General features: G+C 44.5%; 1 protein-coding gene across 3 annotated transcripts in view; it reads right to left on the bottom strand.

Annotated features, from left to right (window-relative positions):
• Positions 1-240: 240 nt before the first annotated feature.
• The window catches only part of Sh3rf2 (SH3 domain containing ring finger 2), a 104,073-nt gene continuing 79,424 nt past the window's right edge, over positions 241-24,889 (bottom strand). For 2 of the 3 annotated variants that reach the window (XM_021214964.2, XM_021214966.1), the window contains 5 exons: positions 18,106-18,197; positions 16,607-16,777; positions 8,355-8,599; positions 4,957-5,312; positions 241-1,961 (listed from right to left, as the gene is read on the bottom strand). In XM_021214964.2, coding sequence (XP_021070623.1) covers positions 1,692-1,961; positions 4,957-5,312; positions 8,355-8,599; positions 16,607-16,777; positions 18,106-18,197 — 1,134 coding nt within the window. In that variant the 3' untranslated portion in view covers positions 241-1,691. The remainder of the gene's footprint in view (positions 1,962-4,956; positions 5,313-8,354; positions 8,600-16,606; positions 16,778-18,105; positions 18,198-24,889) is intronic. The other variant, XM_021214965.1, reaches the window with a different exon arrangement.

The raw sequence follows: 24,889 nt of genomic DNA, 5'->3' as shown, positions 1-24,889 counted from the left end.
TATAGACCCCACCGCTTCAAAAACTCTGACACATATATCGTATTCCTTGGCAGGATTATGGTTTCATTTTATTCTATTAATGTCTGAAAAAGTCTACAGATAATTCAGTTTGCCAAGTGTGTGGGTGGGTAAGAGATGCATGTTCACAATCCAGAGACCTGCAAGAACTGTCTGTAGGAAACGTCTAATTAGACCTGTCTTTTCTTTTCTTTTTTTTTCTTTTTTTTTTTTTTTTTTTTTAGTGGCACCCAGCCTAAGTAGCAAACGGCATTTATGCATCAAAGTGTCCACATTGATGGACATGTGATGAATGTTAAGTCACAACAATTAGATTTAATGAGAACTAATGGGTTGTCTCAGATCGTGGCCCTGGTTCGCAGAGCTGCCTGGTTCACAGAGCTGCTTCCCATCATTCCCTCACCCTGTTCACAAGGCTCCCTGGCTGGACCTGCTCCTTCCAGCCCATCTGGATGGAGTCATCTAGTTTTGACCCTTTCTCCACGGCAGAATCTGGTCCTTTTCCCACCTTCTGTCAGTGTAAACATTGCTTCAACTAGACCTGTTTATATTCTTTCCTGAGAACTCTACTCTTTCCGCCTTTCGGCTCCTTCTTGTCCATATATGTTTCATGCACCATTCTTCCTCTGTTCCTATCTCCCTTTTCTTCTCTGTCCACTTTCTTTTGTAACAGCTCTCTAAGAAGCACACCTTTCTGCTCTCCCCGATTGTCCTATAAGGGAAACTTGTTCCCTGCCCCACATGAAACCAGGAAGAACAAAAATACCGGGATACAGGCAGAATAGAGATCTAAACCCACTTCCTGGTCAAGTTCCCTTCAAGCACACTTTGTTTTGAGAGGAAGGATGAAAAATCTATAATACCATACACATCCCTTATCTGTCCCTCCATGCTCCCTGTTTATCTACTGTGTAGAAATATATGGGAAGCATCAGGCCAAGAAGCTTAATGCATGATCATCGTTGAGCATTTGGAAGTCAGCATTACACTCTCTGGCTTTGGAGTCAGCAAACTTAAAGTCACTCTCTTCAGTTTCAGTGGGTTCTCAGAATGTTCAAAATGTCCATCTCATATCCTTCCTTCAAATTCTCCCTTTGCAGCTGTAGTTGTGACTCTGTGGAGTGAAGATGATATGGCCTCAGCAGATGGCGGAGAATGTTCTAGTGTGATGAGAAGAAAGGGAGATGGCGATGAGGTCAAAGAGACCCTGAGAACAATTTCACTACTGCCACACACTGGCTATTTTTTCAGCTACAAAGATGTTTTATACTGAGCACACAGGAAGAGAGGCCAAATCCTGAATCCTGGAGGCACAGGTATTGATGTTCTCCTCATTCTTTGGCTTAAGCAGTGGGCTTGGCCGTATTAACTATTAAGTTTAGAAACATGCTGGTTGGTTGTACTGCATGATTTTAATCCCAGTACTAGGGAGGCAAAGGCAGGCAGATCTCTGAGTTCAAGGCCAGCCTTGTCTATAGAGTGAGTTCTAGGACAGCCAGGGCTAAAAAGAAAGAGAAGGCCAACCTGGAATTCCTGCCTTCTCATTCCTGTGGACTAAAAAGGGACATTAAGGAGACTCAACCTTCAAAGAACAGTAGGATGTCTGTAGTGGAGGCAGGCTGTATTTATATGCAATTCACCTCTTTTGTGTCTAAGAAAAGCCACCTGAAGAATCATTTGCTGGGAAATAAGGTCTGTGTGGCTGAAGCAGTGGACACTATGGGTGTGGCCTTGCCAAAGGTTGACTTTCTCCGAAGGTCTGTTTGTTGTCCGGAGTGGCAGCCACTTCGGTGGGCAAATAGAATTGTCATCTCTCCTCCTGAGGAGACTGCTTCATGCTGGGACCCCTTCAAGGTGGCTGGATGTTCATGCTTTCCAGAGGTGGAGGCAGAGTGTTTGGTGGGCGGAGGGCTGTAATTCTGAAATCTCACGGTTTTGACTTGCTGTAAAATAGAAAGAGCAAAGAACCATGGGTAAGATGTGTGCTCCGTCCCCAACCCTTTGATGATAGGATTTGTGTGGTCTCTCTACAGTTGTCTCCATTCAAAACACCTCATTGACTCGGAATTTGTTCGGCAAGCACTTGTGTCTACTCCGCATGATGTAATATCCCATCAGGTGCTGTTGATCTGAGAGTGAATGAACCCAGACTGCCCAACTGGAAATACATGTTTAACTTTTTCCTCTCCCCTCTTTTTTCCCTTAAAGTCTATGTCAAGGCGTGGCTCTTCCTCATGAGCTCGACTAATGACCCTGCTTACCTGAGACATGCTCATTACAGACCTTGGTTTTTATACACCTGCTGATGCCATGTAGCCTTCCGAATGTTGCCTGAGTTCCCCTACACATTAACACCATAAGACAAACATGCAGACCAGCATTTCCTGTGACTCTTTAAAAAATGGAAGATTCAGAGCTAGGTGTGGTAGGTAGCAGAGACATTTGGAGGCTGAAGCAGGGGACTTGCCAGTTTGAGGCCAGCTTGAACTACAGAGTGAAAAAAATCTGTCTCAAAACCAAAATAAAACCTAAAAGCAAACATCAGAAAGAATCTAAGAGCTGGAACTCTGGGCTTATACCAATTCTGGCAATACCAGGCTGGGCTGAGGAATTGCTCTGTTTTTTATTAGAACGCGCCTCCAGCTTGCTTTAGGCTCTACCTCGCTTTGCTTCCTCTGGTGCTTCTGGTGGTTTCGTATCCTGTTTATGCAATTGCAGGTGTTTGTTTTAGCCAGTCGCTATGCCAGGGCTTAATTAGGTGTCCTTTGTATGCTACTTCCTGGGAATTGCTTCTCTGTCCCATCAAATATTATCATTTTTTGTTTGTTTGTTTGTTTGTTTTGTTTTTTTGTCTCCATGCATCCCCATACTTTCTGATTCTCACTGTTTCCTATGGGATCTTGGGGCTTGCTAAATGACTTCAGAGTTTGGGTGCTGTGTCTGATGATTGGGGTACTGGACATCTGGGGCATGGGATCCTTTAGATGACATGAACACCAGAAGCTGGAGGAAGCCCTCCCAACCCCTCTGTCAGTCACCACGACCTTTTCCAAATGCATTTCCTTAGATGCTTAGCAGGAAAGCCTGGGCTTTCTTACAGGATGCTGATGTCAGCTGTGTGGCTTTGGGCAATGCTGCTTAACCCCCCAAGCCTCTGTTTCCTCATCTACATGAGGACGAAAATACTATCTACCTCAGAGGGTTGCTATCAGGGTTTAATGGGATGGAACACATGGAGTACTGTGCATGGTGTCTGCTAGCATTATTAGTATTTAGTAAAGGCTTAACAAATAGGAGGAAGTGCCATTCCGTCCATCTTGTAGGGAATGGGCAATGGTGGGATGGTGGTGATGGTGGTGAAGGTGCTAGTGTGGGAGATGATTGATGGATGTGGTGATGCTCAATAAGCTGAAGGCCTGTGGTGAATGTCACATGATTCCTTTAATGTCACCTTCTCCTTTTCATCACCTCTCTTGCTTCTAGGACCTTATGAAGATCCATGCCTTCTAGTAGAAAAATGTCCAGACTAGATGTCAACAGATCTGATGATGGATGCCACAGAGGTCAAGTTAGCTGTTATAATAATCATTTGATGTGATGTTGATGTCACCTAAATTCTCCTCTGTTTTAATTGTTCTTGCCATCTGATGAAAACGTATGTGTCAAGCCCTGCCTGTGTCAGCATGATACACATCACACATCTTACATCACTTAGTCGCAGCTCCAAGCTTCTGTATGGTCATTATAATGATTTACTCAACACTGTTTTAATTTATTTTTATTTTATGTATATAGGTGTACTTTGTTTGCACATCTGTATGTGCACCATGTGTGTGCCTGCAGAGGTCAGAAGAGAGCATCAAATCTCTTAGAACTGGAGTGGTGGTGATTATGAGTTACCATGAAGGTACTAAGGACCTAACCAGGTCCTCTATAAGAACAGGAAGCACTCTTAACTGCTGAGTCATCTCTCTAGTTCCTATATTATTATTTCTGTGGATTAGGCAAATAAGTAAAAAAATGGGTAAATAAACAAAGCCTCACAACAGTGAAGCACTTTGGCAGAGCCACCCAACCAGAGTAGCAATTCAAATGGAGTCATGGTTTCTCCAGGCTGTCTCTGGATCTCAACAGGACTGTGTATAAAGGGATGGGAGAACATGTCTAGCAAGGAGAAGGCATGCTTTGTGTTAGTGGGATAGGAGTGTGTTGTGTGTGAGGATTTTATTGGAGGCTGCCAGTGTGGTTGCCAGTGTTCACCAACATGACAGTCCCGTGGTGCACAGAGCTGGGAGGCTAAAGGGTCAGGCTCTCAATGTCACTCTGTACCCAGTGTCTGTCATTCCCAATGTCACTCATCCCCAGAGTCAGTGTCAGTCATCCCCAGTGTCAGTGTCTGTCATTCCCAGTGTTAGTCATTTCTAGTTTCAATCATTCCCAGTGTCAGTCATTCCCAATGTCACTCATCCCCAGAGTCATTGTCAGTGTCTGTCATTCCCTGTGTCAGTCATTCCTAGTTTCAGCCATTCCCAGTGCCAGCCATTCCCAGTGTCAGTCATTCCCAGTGTCAGTGTCAGTCATTCCCAGTGTCAGTCATCCCTAGTGTCAGTGTCTGTCATTCCCTGTGTCAGTCATTCCTAGTTTCAATCATTCCCAGTGTCAGCTATTCCCAGTGTCAGTCATTCCCAGTGTCAGTGTCAGCCATTCCCAGTGTTAGCCATTCCCAGCGTCAGTCATTCCCAGTGTCAGTGTCAGCCATTCCCAGTGTCAGTCATTCTCAGTGTCAGTCATCCCCAGTGTCAGTGTCAGTCATTCCCAGTGTCAATCATTCCCAGCATCAGTGTCAGTCATTCCCAGTGTCAGTCACTCCCCTTGTCAGTCATTCCCAGTGTCAGTCATTCCCAGTGTCAGCCATTCCCAGTGTCACTCCATTTCTACCTTTTCAATGCCATTTTTTGAATTTTCTGGTTTCACGAGGATGGAGGGAGGCGCAGATGCAGGTGGCTTGGATGACGGTTCACTCTTGCTGGGCATTTCTTTGCCTTCCATGATGATGGAATTGCCTGAGTGGATCCTGGTCTTGCTACCTTTGTTGATGCAGGTCAGGGCAGGCTCCCCAGTGTAGATAGATTTAGACCCCATCTCCACCATTATCGGTGTCGGGGAAGGGGTCATCCCCTGTGGCGGATAAAACTGGAACCTCTGAGGCCGGATCACCATGGTAGGACTGCACCTGAGGGAGCCCACCATGAAAGTGGGGATCCCTGATTGAACTGGTCTCTGCAGGGATCCATCTGGGGGATGACAGAGCAGGTATCAGCAATAGGGTAGATGACATCTTTTTGCATGTAGGTTGCAATGTGGCTTGATATTCCAGAATAGATAAACGCTTTCCTAATGTGACTGTGCTTATTCTCTCCTGGGGTCTTTCAAAGGTGACCTATTCTTTATTTGGTGTCATTTGGGGATGCTGGCAAGGGGTAACAGTCTAGCTGAATGTTGTGTGAGGTGTCTGGAAGTATATTGCTTCAATTTACATTCCCTTCTCTTCTCTGGCCCCCTCCCCTCCCCACTCTTCTCATTTTCTCTTTTTCTAGTCTTTTTTTTTTTTTTAAATATTTTTAAATATTTATTTATTATTATATCTAAGTACACTGTAGCTGTCTTCAGATGCACCAGAAGAGGATGTCAGATCTCATTACAGATGGTTGTGAGCCACCATGTGGTTGCTGGGATTTGAACTCAGGACCTTCTGAAGAGCAGTCGGTGCTCTTAACCACCGAGCCATCTCTCCAGCCCTTTCTAGTCTTTTAAGATGGCTGGAGAAACAGATACAAAGTTTCACAGTGCGAAGCAGACACAGTGGCAGACAGGGCAGAGAGGAAAAAGAAAGCGAGGAACGCAAAATGAGCAGACAACAGAGGAAGGCTAAACAGAGTAGGTCTGCCTGCTGAAGAAATTGCTAATAGACACGTTAAGCAAGTGCCTTAAGACAGCAGCTGAGAATACCACCTGTGTTATTGTCTATGTTTATTTCCTGCTCAGTGAAGGCTCAGAACCACAGCAGAGTGCAGACTGCATCTTACAAGATACACAAACTTCCTGGCAGCTCCTGAAGTCACTGATGTTTACCGGCTATCATTATTATGTGAAGGACAGCACAGTGTACCTGTCCTAGCAATGCGAAGTCTGACAGTGTGGGTCTGTGCCTCACCGAGACAGTCCTTCCTCCAAGTCCTCCCCAAGAGGCTCGAAGGAGAAAGCCCCATCCCTTACACATCAGTCCTATAGGTGACCAAGGGTATTCGACATTCCTTGCCTTTGGGGGAAAGATTGGGAGTTCTTCTTGAGAGGCATTGTGGGACATCTCTCAAAGGGTTCCAAGTATTTAGTGAACCACATATCATCCTTGATGGTCTTTCCTGACACCTCTTGGACACATGTGTGAATGAAAGTCACTTGTGTCTAGCACAGAGGCCCCCCCAGCCAAGTCCATACTTTCTGTCGTGACTGTAAACTCCCACCAAGCAGGAAGTAAGCGTGGACAATAAGCCCAGGTGTGTCTCAGCTGCTGGTTGCAAGCATGTTGCCATGCCCCAAGTTTGACCTTTGCATTTACTCATTCCCATTTTTAGTGACAGCCCTGTGAGTGGCATGGGCCTTTGGGGAGACTGACAGCTTGACCTGTGTCACCTAGGAAAAAGGAAGAAAAGAAAGATTTTGGAACTAGGGAAGAGAAAACAACACCAGGCCATTGTCCTTAGCTCCAGTGGATAGGTGGGACATTTGGCTTCTTGCCTGTTTATTGGTTTAGTTTCCTATTTTCAAAAGATTTAATGTTCTCTTATTACATAGGCATATAACACAAGCAGTCAAAGGTCCAGGTCAATCAAGACTTACTACAGCAACACAGAAGGAGTTCATTTAAAAATGTGAGCTGTCATTAGTGGAATGCAAATTCTCTACATTGCTAAGGGATCTAGGCTGAGGGACCATCTCAACCCTAAACAAGCTCATTCATGATGTAGATGGGCCTGTTTTGTTGTAGTAATAACAAAATGATTTATTTACTAATAATTAGTGTTACTTTAACAATAAAACGTATTTTTAAAAAAGCCATGTTCTCGAGAGCTCATTTTGTGGTAGACACAGTATTGTTATTTGTTAAATCTGTCTGTTGGTTAAATCTGATGGGATGCTATGCTAATGCTATGTAACATAGGGGTGGTGATAAGGTGAGTTTTATTATTTCTATTTTATAAATGGGAAAAATAAAGAGAGTAGTAACTTGCACAATGCTGTTATAGTGAATTCTAGGGGTTGGGGGGCAACAGGAAAGAAAGGGCTGAAGGCTGAGGCAGGAGAGTACATTTAAGAGGCTATGCAGTTTGTGAGATACAAAGAACTGGGGTATGGGTAAGTGAACACACTTGCTTTCTTTTGAAAAAAAATTTATATATATATATTCCCATGTGTCACACTGTCCCTGTGCCACTCATGCCTGCAATGCTGCATCTCATATTTAGTCATTTGTTGAGTTTGTAGGAGAGACTGCAGGCAGGGTCAGTTTGATGGAAGGACGTCCCACACTTGGATTATGACAGGAAGGAATCCTTGATATCTTGTACAATAAGGCTTCAAGATTTTTTTTTTTTGAATTCCCCACAGAGGAAATGTCATGCAGTTTAGTATACCGAGACACTAATAACAGCACAGTATTAATGATAGCTTTGTACGACTGCTGTGCATTCAGTGTGGTTGTTATACAGGGGAGAAGGGAAGTCACAGGGCAGTGCCAGGAGTAACAGTTAGGTACTTCTACTTCTACTAATCTTGAAAACATTGGACATCATGGATTCAGGATGTGAACCTTGCTTTTGTATAACCTTTTCAAGAAGAACCTCTCTGCATGCATTACACAAACAACATAGTAGAAAACAGGCTTTTGGTACTGTCTCTAGCATCCCATCTTTGACCTCCCAGCCTCTGCCCTTGCAGGGGTGTCCTTAGAACACCGTTTGAGGAGCACTGAGCAGTAATATCAACCTTTGGCTGGTTTTGAATAAAAATCAGGACCCCTTGGCTATAATCCAATTTCAAACTGGCCCTCAGCTTGGTATCACCCCATTCACCCTATATGTTTAAGTGGACCTGGACAGTGGCCTTCGGGTAGTCTGGGCTACACTCAATAAAAACGCTTGTCCCTTGAGACTTATCCTTTGCAGAGGCTCAGCTCAAAATGAACACATTGCTCTAGTGACAAACTTACAGCATGTCCCTGTTGGAAGTCCCACCATCGGCCCTAGGCACGTACGTACCTCTCCATCAGAACTTACTGTTTCCCATGCTGCTCCGAACTTTCCTAAGAGACCCTTGTCCAGAGGTCCCCGGGCCAGGTGTGCTTCTCGAAGGGTTAACTACGGCAGTGGGCACAAAGACAGATTTGAAGGGTCCACTTTGCCGGGGATCACCTTCTGCAAAGCTACCCTGGGAGGACACAGAGGAAGTGGATAACGCCCATGTGGTGCAGACAGTGGGGCTCCGGGAATCAGGAAAACTAGATGTCTTTCTAGCTGTTGAACTATTTTTAAAAAAAGAGAAGAAATGGAGAAAGAAAATGTTCAGTCAAGAGTCCTCTTGTCTTTTTTTTTTTTTTTTTTAAGTCTTCTTCAAATGAATGTAGCTTTCTCAACTATCTACCCCTACTCTTTCACCCACAGACCTGGTTAAATTGATTCCATCTCCCTGCATCTTAATAACAGTGTGGGTCCTGACAGCAAGGAAGGGCTCACAAGGTCCTGGTAGAACTTGCACACCTAGACTTCATTCTTTTATATGGCCCTAATATCCCTTCATTCCACACTCCTTCAGCCTGAGTTCACTGTTCTTGCTTATTTTGTTTATCGAGTCTTTGTTTATCTAGTAGCTTTCCCACTAGATGTTGAACACTCTGAAGGTGAAGATTTCTATTATTTTATAGCCTCTGTGTTCTGTATGGACTGCTGATTAATGTGTTTGTCCACTGTCTGCTATAATGCTTTCTGAACTCCCTTCTAATCATTTTGGCTAACACCTGAGAGTACTTACACTGGCCAGGTACTTCACCTACATTAGTGTGAGTTTTTCGTAACAGTTTTCTGTGGTAGCACCAATATGGCTATGGCTTTAGAAACAGAGATATTAAACAGACTATATGGGACTGGAGAGAGAGCTCAGTTGGTAATGTGCTTTGTGTGAAACCATGAGGGTCCATCATCCATGTACAAAAAAGCCAGCGGTGCTGGTTATCATGAAATCCAGGTTCAGGGAGGTGGAGACAGGCAGATACTCGGAGTTTCCTGGCTAGCCTTCCCAGCCTAATTGTTGAGTTCTAGGTCCCAGTGAGAGACCCTGGCTCAAAAGACACAGAGGGTGATTCCAAAGGAATGACACTTGAAGTTGACCTCTGGCCTTCACACCTACTTACACAAAAATGTCTTACACACACACACACACACACACACACACACACAGAGAGAGAGAGAGAGAGAGAGAGAGAGAGAGAGAGAGAGAGAGAGAGAGAGAGAGAGGAAAANACACACACACACACACACACACACACACACAGAGAGAGAGAGAGAGAGAGAGAGAGAGAGAGAGAGAGAGAGAGAGAGAGAGAGAGAGGAAAAGACAGAGACAGAGACAAAGACTAAGAAACAAACAAAAGAGATATGGTTACTTGTCTAAGCATTTACCAGACTGGAGGTTTGAAACCAGGTCTAAGCCAGCTCTCTGCCCTACTTCTGAACTATATTAGCTCCAGGGCTAGAGAAGCAGAGAAAAGTTGTTTTTTTTTTTTTTTCCTGCCTGAAATAAACTAAGGTGGCTGGTAGCCCTGAAGTGACTTCTTAAGATGCTGTCACTTCAGTCCTGGGCTATGATATCATGAACAAGATTAAGGTTTTATGAACAGCAAGCTCATGGACACTGTTTCCAGTCTGAAACCCAGTGGAGGGCACGGCAGTAGCTGCTCCTTGACATCCCTTTCTCTCCTCTCATTGGCATCCTGTCTCCTGTGCGCAGCGGCATACCAATCCCCCCATCACTCTGTTGATGAAATAGCCTCTGATAATACCAGAGAAAGAACTCCACCCAGGCCCTGGCGACCAGAGCCCTCCGGGTGTCCTGCTGCCCAGTGTCCTCCACGGTTGTCTTTAGGCTGCTTCTCTTTGTTCTTCCTTGTCTTCTTTTCCACTCTTCAGCTCATTGTAGACCACAGTGTGTACTATACTATACTATAATAATATAATAATAATAATAATATAATAATGAGCCAGTGCTGTATGAAGGTAGGTTAGCTATTGTTTAACTGTGGCCAATGCTACGCACAGGGTGCCACATGTTCTAGGAGCTGACGCCTGCTGCAAGGGACCTTCGATGCAGAGCTGTCAACCTGCTCTGGTGTCCATGGAGTGTTCAATGAAGAACGGAGTAGTTCATCAAGACTACATTCTAGAGACGTGGCCTGGGGACTGAGAAAGATCTCCGGAAACTAGCTAATACCTTAGAGTACAGCTGACTATCTTTTGAACAAGAGGCTACTAGGAGTTGCTGGCTGCAAAGCGCATAAGCAATAGGCAAGATTAGTTCCCAAATCATTTCCCAGCAGAAGCAACAGAAGCAAGGACAGAATGCAGCTAATTAGGCCCAAGTCAGCCTTATTCCACTGGTCCCTTCTCTGAGTGACAGTTTATGGCACTAGGTACAAGCTCATCACTGGGCTTGATTCTAGGAACTCCTGACTTGTGATTTTTCCCACCCAGTGCTGACTCCCTCTATGACTTTTGGCAAAAAGCTTACCACTTACCTAGTGTTTTCTTCCAACATCAAAGCACTTTGCTAACATGTATTAATTAATCCCCAGGAAACCCCAGACTTGAAAACATTTTGATCCTTGTTTTCCAGAGGAGACTAGAAGACATTCTAGGCTTAAGTGGGAGGAGTGAATATTCTGGTTTGCTCTGCTAACAGGTCCCTGTGTCCTTTTCTCTCTGTAATGTTAGAGCTTATCCTGTTTTCAAAGAGTGCATTTCACACAGCAGTTCTACTGGGCTTGCCATAGAAGCAGCCTTCTGTGAGGGAGAAAGGTTGATCCTTGGCCAACTTTATAGTGTCTGTGTGGAGAATGAAACGCCAGGAAGTGATGGCCCCTTGTCCCTTTCCTCTACTCATAAGGCCCAAGAGAGGCATATGTGTCTATGAAGGCTACAATAAAGAACCATTCTGCATAATTACATAGAAGGGTATTTATTGGGAGGACAGGAGCCAGGTGAAAAGGATCTGAGAGCAGGATTTGAATGGGCAATTGAAGATTCAGTTGGGGACCTGATGTCAGAGTATTGGTGTTATTTGCTGGTCTCACCATAATAATCTTCAGCTTTCCTGTATCCTTTTCTCCCTGGCTCCAGTTTCAAAGTCAGAAGTAGGTCTGCAAGACTGGTCAAGATAAATTGCCCTGTAATCCCAGCACTTGGGAGATGGAAGGAGGAGAAGTGTCTTAGGGTTTCCATTGCTGTGAAGAGATGCCATGACCACAGCAACTCTTATAAAGAAAAACATTTGATTGAGGCTGGCTTACAGTTTCAGAGATTTACTTCATTATTGTCATGGCAGAAAGCATGGCAGTACAGAAGCAGACATTGTGCTGGAGAAGAAGCTGAGAGTTTTACATCTGGATCCTCAGGCAGCAGGAACAGAGAGAGATAGTGGGCCTGGCTTTAGCATTTGAAACCTCAAAGCCCACCCCCAGTGACACACTTCCTCCAACAAGGCCACACCTATTCCCAAAAGCCAGACCTACTCCAACAAGGCCTCACCTACTCCATTAAGGTCACACCTACTCCAACAAGGCCAAACCTTCTAATAGTGCCATTCTCTATGAGCCTATGGGGGATCGTTATCATTCAAACACCACAATAAGCAACTCAAGATAAGCTTCATCTATACAATATCAAGGCCAGTCTAGGCTACATGAGACCCTGTCTCATGCACCAACAACTCCCAAGAAAAGAGAACTAATTGTGGTTGGAATGGGAAAGTTGAGGATTACTACCTACTGAAACTACACTAGAAAAAGAGTCAAGTGGATGCTGGTGCTGTTAATAAGGGGGTTTGGATGCTGGACAGATGGATGCATGACAACTGCTTTGTAAACCTGAGCCTGCTTATGTCTTCAGGGTCTGGAAGGAGAAGAGACATCATGGAGGCAAAGGTTTAGCTGTGGTTAAAAGGAGCTAGATATGTTGGTAGCTGGAGTATATATTTTGTCAGTACAAGTAGATAAAATATCCCACTTATTGAATCTTAAATAGAAACCTTGTCATTTTGGTCAATTTTTTTTTTTTTTAATTTTCATGATGGCTTTCACATTTTTATTAGATTTTTTCTTTATTTACATTTCAAATGCTATCGCGAAAGTTCCCTATCCCCCCCCCCGCCACTGCTCCCCTACCCACCTACTCCAACTTCTTGGCCCCAGCATTCCCCTGGGCTGGGTCATATAAAGTTTGCAAGACCAANGGGCCTCTCTNCCCAANGATGGNNGANTAGGCCATCTTCTGNTACATATGCAGCTAGAGANACAANCNCNGGGGGTACTGGTTAGTTCATATTGTTGTTCCACCTANAGGGTTGCAGNCCCCTTNAGGTNCTTGGGTACTTTCTCTAGCTCCTCCATTGGCGACCCTGTGTTCCATCCAATAGCTGGCTGTGAGCATCCACTTCTGTGTTTGCCAGGCACTGGCATAAATTTTTTTTTTTTTTTTTGAGTCAGTCTTGCTACGTAGCCCTGGTGGCCTTGATATTCACTATATAGCCTAGCCTTGTCCCAAACTCATGCCAATCCTCTTATCATAGCTTCCCGGAGTGTTGGGATTACAGGCACATGTCACAATGCCCAGCTCTGGTCAGGTCTTATCTATAGTTAATCCCTAAACTCTGTCTCAGTTTGTAGGGCATGATGCTGCTGTAAGAGCAAAGGTGTCAGAGCCCAGGGGGCATCTTCCATCTCTGAGCCATGGCTGTTAGCATTATACATCAAAGGCGTTAAAGGCACCACAGAGTCAGCATTGTAACTAGGAAACAGACAAGGGAGGCAGAAAGAGCAGAAAGGAGCCTTGCATGGGTTGTCTGACTCACTAGTCTCTCAGGTAGAACCTGATAATAACAGCAGAGACAAAGCTGACAATGGACAGCATTTTCCAGTCCTGAGAAACGGGACAATGTAACTTAAAATGATGGACGAGTAAGGGCCAGCTGTACCTGGCTGGATAAATTTGGCGTATATAATCTACAATATAATATATAATATATAATGTATAACATATAATATATAATATATAATGTATAATATATAATATAACCTCTAAGGTGAGTGGCAATGGGAGCTTTCTTTGTATGAGAAATATCAAGGAAGCAACACTTGGATCCCCTCTAACCCAACAGCATTTTGGGACAGAGGGGCTTTTTCTTGAGAATGCCACTTCCCCATGAGAAAACTATGCCCCAGCTTTAGCACCTCCTTATCTGCCAATGTTCCAATTTCTCAGGACTTAAGAGATGGGGATGCAGCTCATGCCAGTTTGTGGTGCTAGAACTCCACCACTGTCTGGCACGCAGCCATTTCAGAAGGGTGAGCACAGATAATGCATGACCTACTTGAGGACACCGGGTACCTACCCAAGAAAAGACCAAGGAGAGACAATAGAAGAAGGAGCATTGGGCAGCTGGACCCCCCCACACACAGTACAACCACACATCCCAATTGTCCCAGGAAATGGAGAGCTGACCTCAGTTTATACTTCCTCAAAGTATTCATGTATGGACGGTAAATATATGACCACTTTCATTCACACTAGTACTCTGATGATTCATCCTGGACTCTGGGCTAACCCTGGTGTATAAGCAGAGATGTTGGTAGTCAGCATGGACCCTGGACTACTTAGGTCAGAGCCCATAGAAGAAAGTGTTCCCAGGTCCAGGCTGGGGTAGGCATCTTTCCCTGTCTATCACTGACCCTTCATGGTTACTCTACATTCTTTTTCGTACCTTCCAGCTTTGGCTCATCTTATCAAACTCTGCCATCCATGGCAACTGTTGCAATGACCTTACCCTCTAGGTCTATCTCTCCTCTTATTCCTTGGAGACTTTTGCTTCTGGCTTCCTATTCGGCTCCTGACCTCTCATCATACCAAGATGATGTCATCTAATCTCCTGGCTTTGGAAAGCATCACACAACCAGGGCTCTCTCTTCAATGCTTGACACGTCTACTCAGTGGCTCTCCAGCACCTTTACTTGTGTTACTAACAGGCACCTCACAATCTGCTGTGAAGAAGTGTTTTCTTGCCCACAGCCCAAGCCCATCCATCCCTGGCATCCTAACAAAGCAGACACACTGTGGGTTTACCAGAGGGGAAAAAAACCTCACACTCACCTTAAATCCTCTATCCTTCCCACCTAAAAGTTAATGTCAGAAAACCCCTGATGCCTCTAGCTTTAAGGTAATTGTAGAATCTGCGGCTTCTAATTACCACCCCATATGCTGACAACGTGATGACTTACCTCACAGTAGTGCTGGTATGGTATTCTCTTAGCTAGATTTTCTAGCTCTGCCCTTTCTTCTCTAGAGTTTATTCTCAACCCAGCAAACTGAGATTATGGTTAAACATAGGTTGGATCATATTGTTCTTCTGCTCAAAACCTCTACTGTGGAGCTAAAACCAAACCCTTCATTATGACGTAAGAATTCTAGATGAGTTGGCCCCACTTACCATTCTGACCTCATCTTCAATTGGCCTACCCATCATTTGCTCTAACCCAGTCTAGTTGGTTTTCGTGTCAGGTACATCCCTACCCCAGGCCCTTTGAACTTGCTGTTCCTGTGGCCTGGAATGTACTTCTCTCCACAATCACCGTGGCTTACTCTAACATTTCCCCAATTCTCCCTTCTTAGTAAACCTTTACACACAGATGTAGGTGCAGGTGTATGTTTGTGTATGTGCACGTGTGTGTGTGTGTGTGCGTGCGTGTGTGTGTGTGTGTTATTTACTAATATTTTCCCAGGTGCATAAAAGGTATGATATCTGACATAGTGAATATTAAGAGACTGGAGAGAGAGCGGAGTAGTTGTTGCTCTTGCAAAGACCCAGAGTTCGGTTCCTAGCACCCATATGGTGGTTCACAGCCATCTGTAACTCCAGCTTCAGGAGATCTAATGCTGTCTTCTGGTCTCTGGGGGCATTAGACCTGCACATATGCACATATACACATGCAGGCAAAACATACATAGAAACTAAATCTAAAAAAAAGTGAGTAACTGTTTAAAGAGACCAAAGAGTCAGTTACATACAGTTTGCTACTCTTCCAACAAATCCCAGAGATCTTACATAGAAAGGAATGGCTATGGTGCCTTATCTCAGCTTCTGTCATATATGTTCATAGCCCCTTCCTTTCTCGAGGTGCTTGAGGACCTCACTTTTGCCTGTACTTTTCTTAAATAGGGACCTTTTACCTGGCCAGCCAGTTGCATAAAGGTAATTCTATGTATTAGGAAACGTAGCCTTATTTGAACCCAAGCCATCTCCTCTGCTGCCAGTCATGGCCTCTGTCTGGCTCCTGGCACACACATTGCTCACATCCTTTGTTTCCCACAGGTTAAAGCAGCCTTTGCCATCAGTTTCTCCAGCGTTGGAGTTCCTTCTTTCCTCACCATTATTGTTGCCCTCCTCTGCCAAAGTGTCTCATAGAGTCAGCCACTCTTGGGGTTTCTGACCCTCTGACATGTCACAAAGACGGGGTTTGACATGTGACAAGGGCCTCATTGCCTCATGGCTGGGCTGGTGATGATGGAGGTAGGAGGAGTGGCAATAGATTTGAGGTCTGTGTGAATGTATGGGCACAGTGTGAAGAGGCAGGGCAAACTGCCGGTCAGTGGCATTGATTAGGCGTCTCACTGGGAGAGCTGAGAGGGAAGGGCTCCTTCAGGGTAACTAGTCTTTCACTTGGGCATGGCTGGACAAGCATGGGGTTGATTCTATGGAAATTCTGTCTCACTCAAGTGTCCTGAGAACCTTTCTAAGGTTCCCCGGGGGAGACATCTGGTCACATTTTCCAATTAGTCTCATTGATGGTATTGTTTTGGTGACAGATGTGATGTGGGAAATGTGGGCCTTGGCAGTAGAAAGCCTTAAACACAGTCCTAAGCAAGTCATTTCACTGTGCATCAGTGACTTCATGTGGAGAATAATACATGCCAGGCTCTTCGGCATGGCCAGAGTAGTAAATGAGGGGAAGCTGGGCACTGTGGGTCACACCCGTGGTCCTAGCAACTGGGAATCTTAGCCAGAAGGTCCTTGGGTTTGAGGCCAACTTGGCTAAGTTCCAGGCCAGCCTATAAATACATGGTGAGACCTCTGGAAAGAAAAGTTATAAATATTTTGTGTGTAAGTTAATGGAATGTGAAGGCAAAAGTTATTACTTGGCTTGTACTCTGAAAAAGACACTGGGTCTGCCATCATCAGTTCAATGCACAGAAGGGCCCTGGAGATGTACCTGAAGACTGGGATGACATAGTCGCTTGGAAAGATGCCAGTTCGTCCAGTGAGTAAGGAGAGGCCCTTCAGCCAGCCATCCTGGTACTTGCCCAGAACCCTGATGCCTTCTCCCTTCTGCAGGTCCAGCTCCTCGGGTCTGTGGGATGAGTAAGTGTGTAGGGCTACAAACCTAGAAACACAAGGATCTGGTCAGGGAAACAGAGCATGCCCAAGGAGATCACGGAGCGGATGGATTACTAAGGGCAGGCCAGTCCCTATAGCTCACCCACCAGCAACTAGCAACCCAAATCACTAAAAAACAGAAACTTAAACACAGCAGGCAGACAGAGGGGGAGCGACCTGGCTGGAATGCCAGGAGAGGAAGCAGGCTTTGTCTCTCCATTCCTCGTAGCTGGAAATCACAGATAGGCCAACATGGGCACTGTGACAATGGGGAACTGGCCTCTATCAGAGAAATGGCTTGAAAGTCAGGATCACTGGCAGAGGTATGTGACAGTCTACCTAATGCCTTCCCAGTACTGTCTGTTGTTGGTCCAAAGACAGAAAGGCTCAGGACACAAGAGTCATCACAGAAACCGAAACACACTTTGGGCTGAGAGTAGGGTTTGTTTGACTTCTGGGAACAGCCCGGGAGACAGCTAGGTGCTGTAAAGTGCACATTAGGGAGTAGGAGGTAGGGGTGATCATCATTAGTATTTTCACACATAATGGTGGGTGGAGACGAATCAGTTTGTGTCATACAAAAATGAGTGAGAAGAAAGACGCAATTCTAAAGTTCACCCAGGAATCAGGTAGGTGGCATTCAGGTGTGAGTCACGGTGGTAGTGCGGACCACAGGGAACAGTGAGGCTCAGCTGTGAGAACAGCTGCCTCATGAAAGGCATTGAAGGAAGAACTTAATTGTTGTGCTGGATTTGGGGTCGTCTCAGCCCAGCATGTCCAAGCTTTTGACTTTGTGACGTGAGGTTGTCATCTTCAAAATTTATGCCCCAGAACTGGATAATTGAGCTTATGAAAAAAAAATTACAAAAGCAAAATAGATCTGGTAATGTTTTAAGTTAGCTTATGATTTTGTGTTGGGCTGAATCCTTAGCTATGCTTGGTCTCACGTAGTGTGTAGGCTGCAGGTTGGACATGCCCAGTAGTCCTCTGAGATTTTAAGGACTGTGAGATACTCCTAAACTCTTTATCAAATGGTTCTTATTTGCAAGTGTTTTTCTTACCCCAATGTTGAATCTACTTTTTTGTTTTTACTGACTATAGCAAGTCAATATTCACTTATGACCCAATATTTTAAACCTGAAGTGAGACAATAGAGACCGCTCCCTATTCAATCTCCTAGCAATGTTGGGCGGTCTATCTTTGTTTTCCTCATTCGTGCTCTCAACCATCAGAGGAAGAGAAGGAAGGGTGGTGTTAGCTGTTTGGGTGCTATGGGCTGGGCATGGAGAATAGGTGGTGGAGGACGGGCGGGTTGGCTCTGAGCTTTTTACTCACATGTTAGTTGAAAGGTGTTGCTGGGAGTTGGGCACACTGACCATGGCTGTGGAATGTCCGGGGGAGGCAGGTGCAGGCTGAGAACTGCTGACCTGGACAGGCAGAGGAGACAGCCAAGCAGAACCAGTGAGTACCACAAGCCAGGTACATGAACAAGACGCAGAGCAGCTTGACACAGTTGAAAACCAACACCGTGCCCAGCCCCGCCCCACCCGCCATTTCTCTGGTTTGTGGTTTTGGGCAGAGTGAGGTGGAGCAGATATCGTATGGCCTGTCCAGGTAGTACACCAGGGTTGGGCTCCCAAAGTCATATAGCAGAGTGTGGCAGGCTGTCAACGTGGAGCCAACCTAGGTCTTACCTATGTGGGAAAACCTGTACATGGAAAATAGTAAGACAACTAACAGGGACTCAGGACTTAGCTCCCCCGCACACTTTATAAGTGCTTTGTAAGTATCAACACATTCAGTTCTTATCAAAGGTAGCTTATTAATGAAAGGGGACACTGTGGGGGACAAGAGTTACTTAACTAGGATAAACACAGTTAGAAATTAAGTCTAAGATGTGAGTCCACCTGCTCATTAACTACTGATACTATTAAAACACATACACACACAGACACACAGACACACACGTCTTAGCAGGGTATTCAATAACTAACAACATGAATCTGAATCCCTTTCGTTTCTCTTAGATAAAAACACTGCAGCAATGATAGAAGCCTCTGAACTCTGCCTGTTCTAGGAAAAAAGTTACTATTTGTCTGTCTGTCTGTCTGTCTATCTGTCTGTCTGTCTATTCATCTATTAATCATCTATCTAGCCACGATCCTATCTATCATCTGTCTATCCATCAATCATTGATCTATCCATCATCTTATCTACCATCTATGTATCTATCATCTACCTATCAATTCTCTCTCCATCTCTGTTTCTGTCTCCCTCTCCCTCTCTGTCAGTTATATTTGCCATATAGGTCCCAGGGAGAGAATTCAGAACTCAGATCTTCAGGTTTGGCAGCAAGCACCTTTACCTGCTGAGCTATCTCATCAGCTTCCCCCACTTCTTTATTTTTTGAGTCAGGATCTCTCACTGGGACCTGGGCCTTGGTGATCAGGCTACGCTGGCCAACCAGTGAACCATCTCTGGGATTGCAAGTCCATACCACTCCATCCGGCCTGGTCTTTTATCTGGGTTCTGGGGATTGGATTTAAGTGTTCTCATGTGTGTGGCAAGCATTTTAAAGGCAGAGCTACCTTAGACTCTTTCCCTGCTTCCCTTTCCAGCCTTTCATCCTGTCTTAGCAATAGAAACCCATTGCTACAGTGAAACCCCATGAACAAAAAGCAAGTTGGTAAGGAAAGGGTTGATGTGGCTTACACTTCCACATCACTGCTCATCACTGAGGGAAGTCAAGACAGGAGCTCAAACAAGGGAGGAACCTGGGGCAGGAGCTGACACGCAGAGGTCATGAGGGGTGATGTTTACTGACTTATTCCTCATGGTTAGCTCAGCCTGCTTTTTTATAGAACCCAGGACCACCAACCAATCCAGGAATAGAACCACCCACAATGATGGGTAGGCCCTTCCCCGTAAACCACTAATTAAGAAAGTGCCCTGCACACTTGCTTACAGCTCTCACCTTATGGAGGCATCTTTTGTGTTTGTTTTGTTTTTTGAGATAGATGCTCACTACTTTTGGTTATTATACAGTGCAAGTAAGTACAAAGTTATTGTAATGGACCCCATGAAACTCATACAAGGGCTGGAGAGATGGCTCAGTGGTTAAGAGCACTGACTGCTCTTCCAGAGGTCCTGAGTTCAATTCCTAGCAACCACATGGTGGCTCACAACCACCCGTAATGAGATCTGATGCCCTCTTCTGGTGTGTCTGAAAACAGCTACAGTGTACTCAAATAAATATAATAATATATTTATATAATATAATAAGTATAATACACATTTAAAAACTTAAAAAACCTCATACAAATATATCCCAACAAAAACAAAGCAAAAAAGTACCACAATATGACATCTTCTTGTCACACAGTGGATGTTGTTTACTGAAAATGTGATCTATGTGAGGAGGACGCCTGGACAGTAAAGTGTCCCCCTGGAGTAAGAGCAGGGACTGGGAGATTAGCGGGACATCTGATATGTACTGTTCCTTTCTGGTTCACTACACACCATACACCAGTCTCTGTTTTTCTGTCCATCCATCTGTCTGTCAGTCCCTCCATCTATCTCTCTCCTTTTAAAGGGTCCACAGGCCTATTTCGATGGGTTAAGCCAGGCAAGAACAAAGCACACCTCCTTATGTTTCATGTCTCAGCTTCATTTGGGACTATTTACTCTTCTTTTTCTTTTCAGATTGTGTGTGTGTGTGTGTGTGTGTGTGTGTGTGTGTGTGTGTAGACTAAAGGAGCATGTGGGAATCCTCGAGATGGTGGTTGTGAATCCTCCACAAGAGCATGGAAAGTTCTTAACCACTGAGCTAGCTACCTGGTGCAGTCATTGTCTTAACTGAGGTTTCCTCCACTCAAAGGACTTTAGCTTGTGTCAAGTTGACATAAAACTATCCAGCACAATTGACCCCTTGTCAACTTGACACATAAGCACATCACTGCCAAGCCCCAACTTTTGCTTTTTAATCTTCATCCCCAAGACGAGACATTAATTTCACTATCACAACATAAAACATTGTATAAACTTAAAAAGTCCCACAGTCTTTACAAATGCAAACACTAGATTCATTCTATTTAAAACATTCAAAGTCTCTTTTAAGGCCTAAAATCTGTTTTAAAATTTAGTCTCTCAGGTGCAGGATCCTGTAAAATCAAAAATAAAGTAATCATACTCCTACTTTGAGAGGGAAATACCAAGATACAGTCACAATTGATCAAATCAATGTCCAGCATGGACTCCTCCTAAAACCTTGAGTCACTTCTCTAGCTCCAGCCTCTGTGTCACACACAGCTTGTCTTCTAAGCTTGGGCAGGATCTACTTCCTACTGCTGCTGCTGTTTTTGGTGGTTGTCCCATGGCAGTGGCATCTCCAAAATGCTGGGGTCTTCTGCTGCAACTGGGCAGCACTCTCACCAGCGGGCTCTCTTCATGGTTCTAAGCCTCAGCTTTTCTTGTATGGCCCTTTCAATCCTGGGCTGACAACTGCTACGGAGGCTGCATCTTCACCAACGGCTTCTTCTGGTCTCTCACAGCACCAAGACTCAGCTGCTTTCCATGAACTTTTCATGCCTTCAAAATAGTACCGCATGAGTGACTCTCACACTACCAAGTTTGGTTACCAGCTTTCTGTATAACCATGGACACTGCTGGAATACAGCTTCTATGTGTACACTTTCAGGAAGCAAGAATCTCCCTCATGATGCTGATCTTTTCTTAACCACCACCTATTTCTCAGCTTCAGCTGACCAGCATCAATTATCCCAGTAACACAGAAGTGACTCTGTTTCTGCTCTCTTGTTAATTAGGGCCAATTCTTCAACCCCAGATGAGCAGAACCAACCACAGGTCTTCACACAGATGGCTCCGGTAGAATCTTTCTTTCCCTTTGGAACTTCACAAACCAGGCTTCCATGGTCTGCACTGCTCTCAACATTCTTGCCTTCTGATCTCTGACAAAGCAGCCCACTGAACTCTCAATACTTAATGGCTCTTCTAGACTGAAGTTCCAGAGTCCATCCATGATCCTCCCCCAAACCTTGTCAAGTCAGTCACAGCAATATCCTACACTCTGTCTTAGGGTTTTATCACTGTGAAGAGATGCCGTGACCACAGCAACTCATAAAAAAAACAATTAATTGGGGCTCGCTTACAATTCAGAGTTTTAGTTCATCATCATTATGTTGGGAACCATGATGACACACAGGCAGTCATGGTACTGGAGAGGTAACGGTGTTCTACATCTGGATCTGCAGGCAGCTGGGAAGAGAGCAATTACTTAACCTAGCTTAGGCACATAGAACCCTAAAGTCCACCCCAGGTGACACACTTCCTCCAACCAAACCACACCTTGAACAAGGTGAACAACGATGATTCAGTGTTTCTGCTTTCTTGTTAATTAGGGCCAATTCTTCAGTCCCGGTTGAGCAGGACCAACCACAGGTCTTCACATAGATGGCTCCGGTAGAATCTTTGCTTCCCTTTGGAAGTTCACAAACCATGCTTCCATCGTCTACACTGCTCTCAACATTCTTGTCTTCCGATCTCTGACAAAGCAGCCCACTGAACTCTCCTACTAAACAAAACCACACCTTGAACTACACTTCCCAATACATTCAAGTATGAGTCTATGAGGGCCATTCTCATTCAAACCACCTTTTCCCACTCCAGCTCTTATCTTTGCAGTGTGATCTCTTTGGCCATGCTGATTGTCATTTACTTCTCATGTCTTTCTTCTTCTATTTTCTATAAATAAAATCTAATTCATAAATAATCATGTGCACAGCAAGTGTCTATATAACTTTAGGCATCACTTACCTAATAGTATAAGTGATGTGTGCATCCATACCACTCAACTCAGAGTACAGACAGGAATAGGATATTGTGCAGCTCTCTGCATCATCCTCAATAACCAACCACATGGCTTTCCCTTCCTCTAGAGCAACAAAATAGCAACAAAATAATTTTATGGTTGGGGATTGTGGTGGTTTGAATATGCTTGGCCCATGGAAAGTGGCACTCTTAGGAGGTGTAGCCTTGTTGGAATAGGTGTGGCCTTCTTGAAGGGGTCCAGTGCTCAAGCTCCACCCAGTGTGGAAATGAGAGCCTCCTCCAGGCTGCCTTCTGATTACGATGTAGAGCTCTCTGCTCCTCCAGCACCACATCTGCCTGCATGATGCCATGCTTCTTGCTATGATGATAATGGACTGAACCTCTGAAACTGTAAGCCAGCTCCAATTAAATGTTGTCCTTATAAGAGTTGCCTTGGTCATGGTGGCTCTTCATAGCAATGAAACCCTAAGGCAGGGGTCCCCACAACATAAGGAACTGTATTAAAGGGTCGAAGCATTAGGAATGTTGAAAAACAGTGTTCTAATCATTGTGCTAAATTGTGCATTAGTCATCCCAGGGCTTTTTGTGTAGTTTCTCCCACTCTGGCACACGTCCTTACACAGGCTTCTCTGTTTTGTCTGCTATGAGCATCATAAGAAAGCACACAGGCCTGGAGAGATGACTCAGCGGTTAAGAGCTCCGACTGCTCTTCTAGAGGTCCTGAGTTCAGATTCCACAACCACATGGTGACTCACAGCCATCTGTAATGGGATCTGATTGGAGAGAGTGACAGTGTACTCCCATATAGATTATAAATAAATCTTAAAAAGAAAAGAAAGTACATACAATAAGTATATCCTGTGATGGAGGTTTGCTGGGTATTCATGGTTCCTGTCTCCGATTTCATGGCAGGAGTATGCCACCATAGGACTAATCTATCGCTTATCTGTCATTTGGGTGGCTTTTAGTTTGGGGCTGTTATAAACAGTGTTGGTATGAACATTCCTGAACATGTCCCCTGTGCCCATGTACAAGAGTTTCTCCAGGATATACACCCAGGAACAGAATTGATGGGCCACAGGGTAGGAGCCTGTTCAGTTTTATTAGGTAATAACAAATTGTTTCCCAGTGTGGCTGTAACAATTTACAAGTCTGCCAGCAACAGATGACAATTCCTGTTATTTTAGAGTCTTGCCAGCATGAGGTAACACACTCTTTAATACCTGCTCATGTGGTGGTATGAAACTCAGACTCATTGTGGCTTTACATTCATGTCTGTGGATGCCAATGGATTTATTCTTTTCCCCTGTTTTTAAAAGTTTACTGACCATTCTTAGTACATGAAATGCCGGTTCCAGATCCTTTGTCACCCCAAAGTCCTTGGGTTATTTATTATTTTCTCATTAAGTTGTGGAATTCTATTATCTTTAGATATAAATTCCTTGTAGCTTATATATTTGTTTTATTCTGTGGGATCTTTTTTGATGGACAAAATTAATTATTTAATATATTCCCACACAGCACTTTTGAAAAATCTTAGCTAAAATGTCTTTTAGTCTGAAGGTCGTGAGGTGTGCTTCTGTGTTGCCCTTTGAAAGTTTTATAGTTTCACCTTTTATATATATGTTCTTTAGTCCACATGGAATTGATTTTTGACGAGGGAGGAATCCAATTTCATCCTTTCCCCACACAGATACCCAATTAGCCCAGCGTAGTAGCTCATTCTTCCCTTGTGACCTGTGGAGTTGTTTGCCATAAATCACATCTTCACACTGTCTGTTTCCAGGCTTTCTAGCATGTTCCACTGGTTTAAAAGGGGCTGGAGCTGAGTCCAAGCCAAGTTAGCGACTGCACGAGTTTTAACTTAAGATGCGTGCTATCTGGTCAGCAGGCAAGTCACTCCGAGCAAACCCTGCCTCCTCACTTTAGAAGTCATTTGGCCCCTGGGTTTTTCACACTGCGTTTGAGTCTTAGAGTTGTCACTTTTTGTGTTTTATGAAAACAAACTCTAGAGCTGTTGACTTTGGGGATACATTCTGGGGAGAATAACAACTTTAAGATATTGGAATGTGGGTGTGGTGAGATCGGAGGAGGACGACTCAAGACCAGCTCCCGCCTTTCAACTCACCTCCTATCCCCTGTTCCCAGCGGCACAGCTCATTCTTCCCTTCAACTGTTTGCCATAAATCACATCTCCGCACTTCCTTGTTTGCAGGGTTTCTAGCATATTACATTGACTTAAAAGAAACTGGAGCTAGTCTCCCTCCCTCCC

This window comes from Mus pahari, chromosome 15, assembly GCF_900095145.1.
Source record: "Mus pahari chromosome 15, PAHARI_EIJ_v1.1, whole genome shotgun sequence".
In the NCBI taxonomy this organism is placed as follows: domain Eukaryota; kingdom Metazoa; phylum Chordata; class Mammalia; order Rodentia; family Muridae; genus Mus; species Mus pahari.
This window is presented reverse-complemented; position numbering and strand designations above follow the sequence as displayed.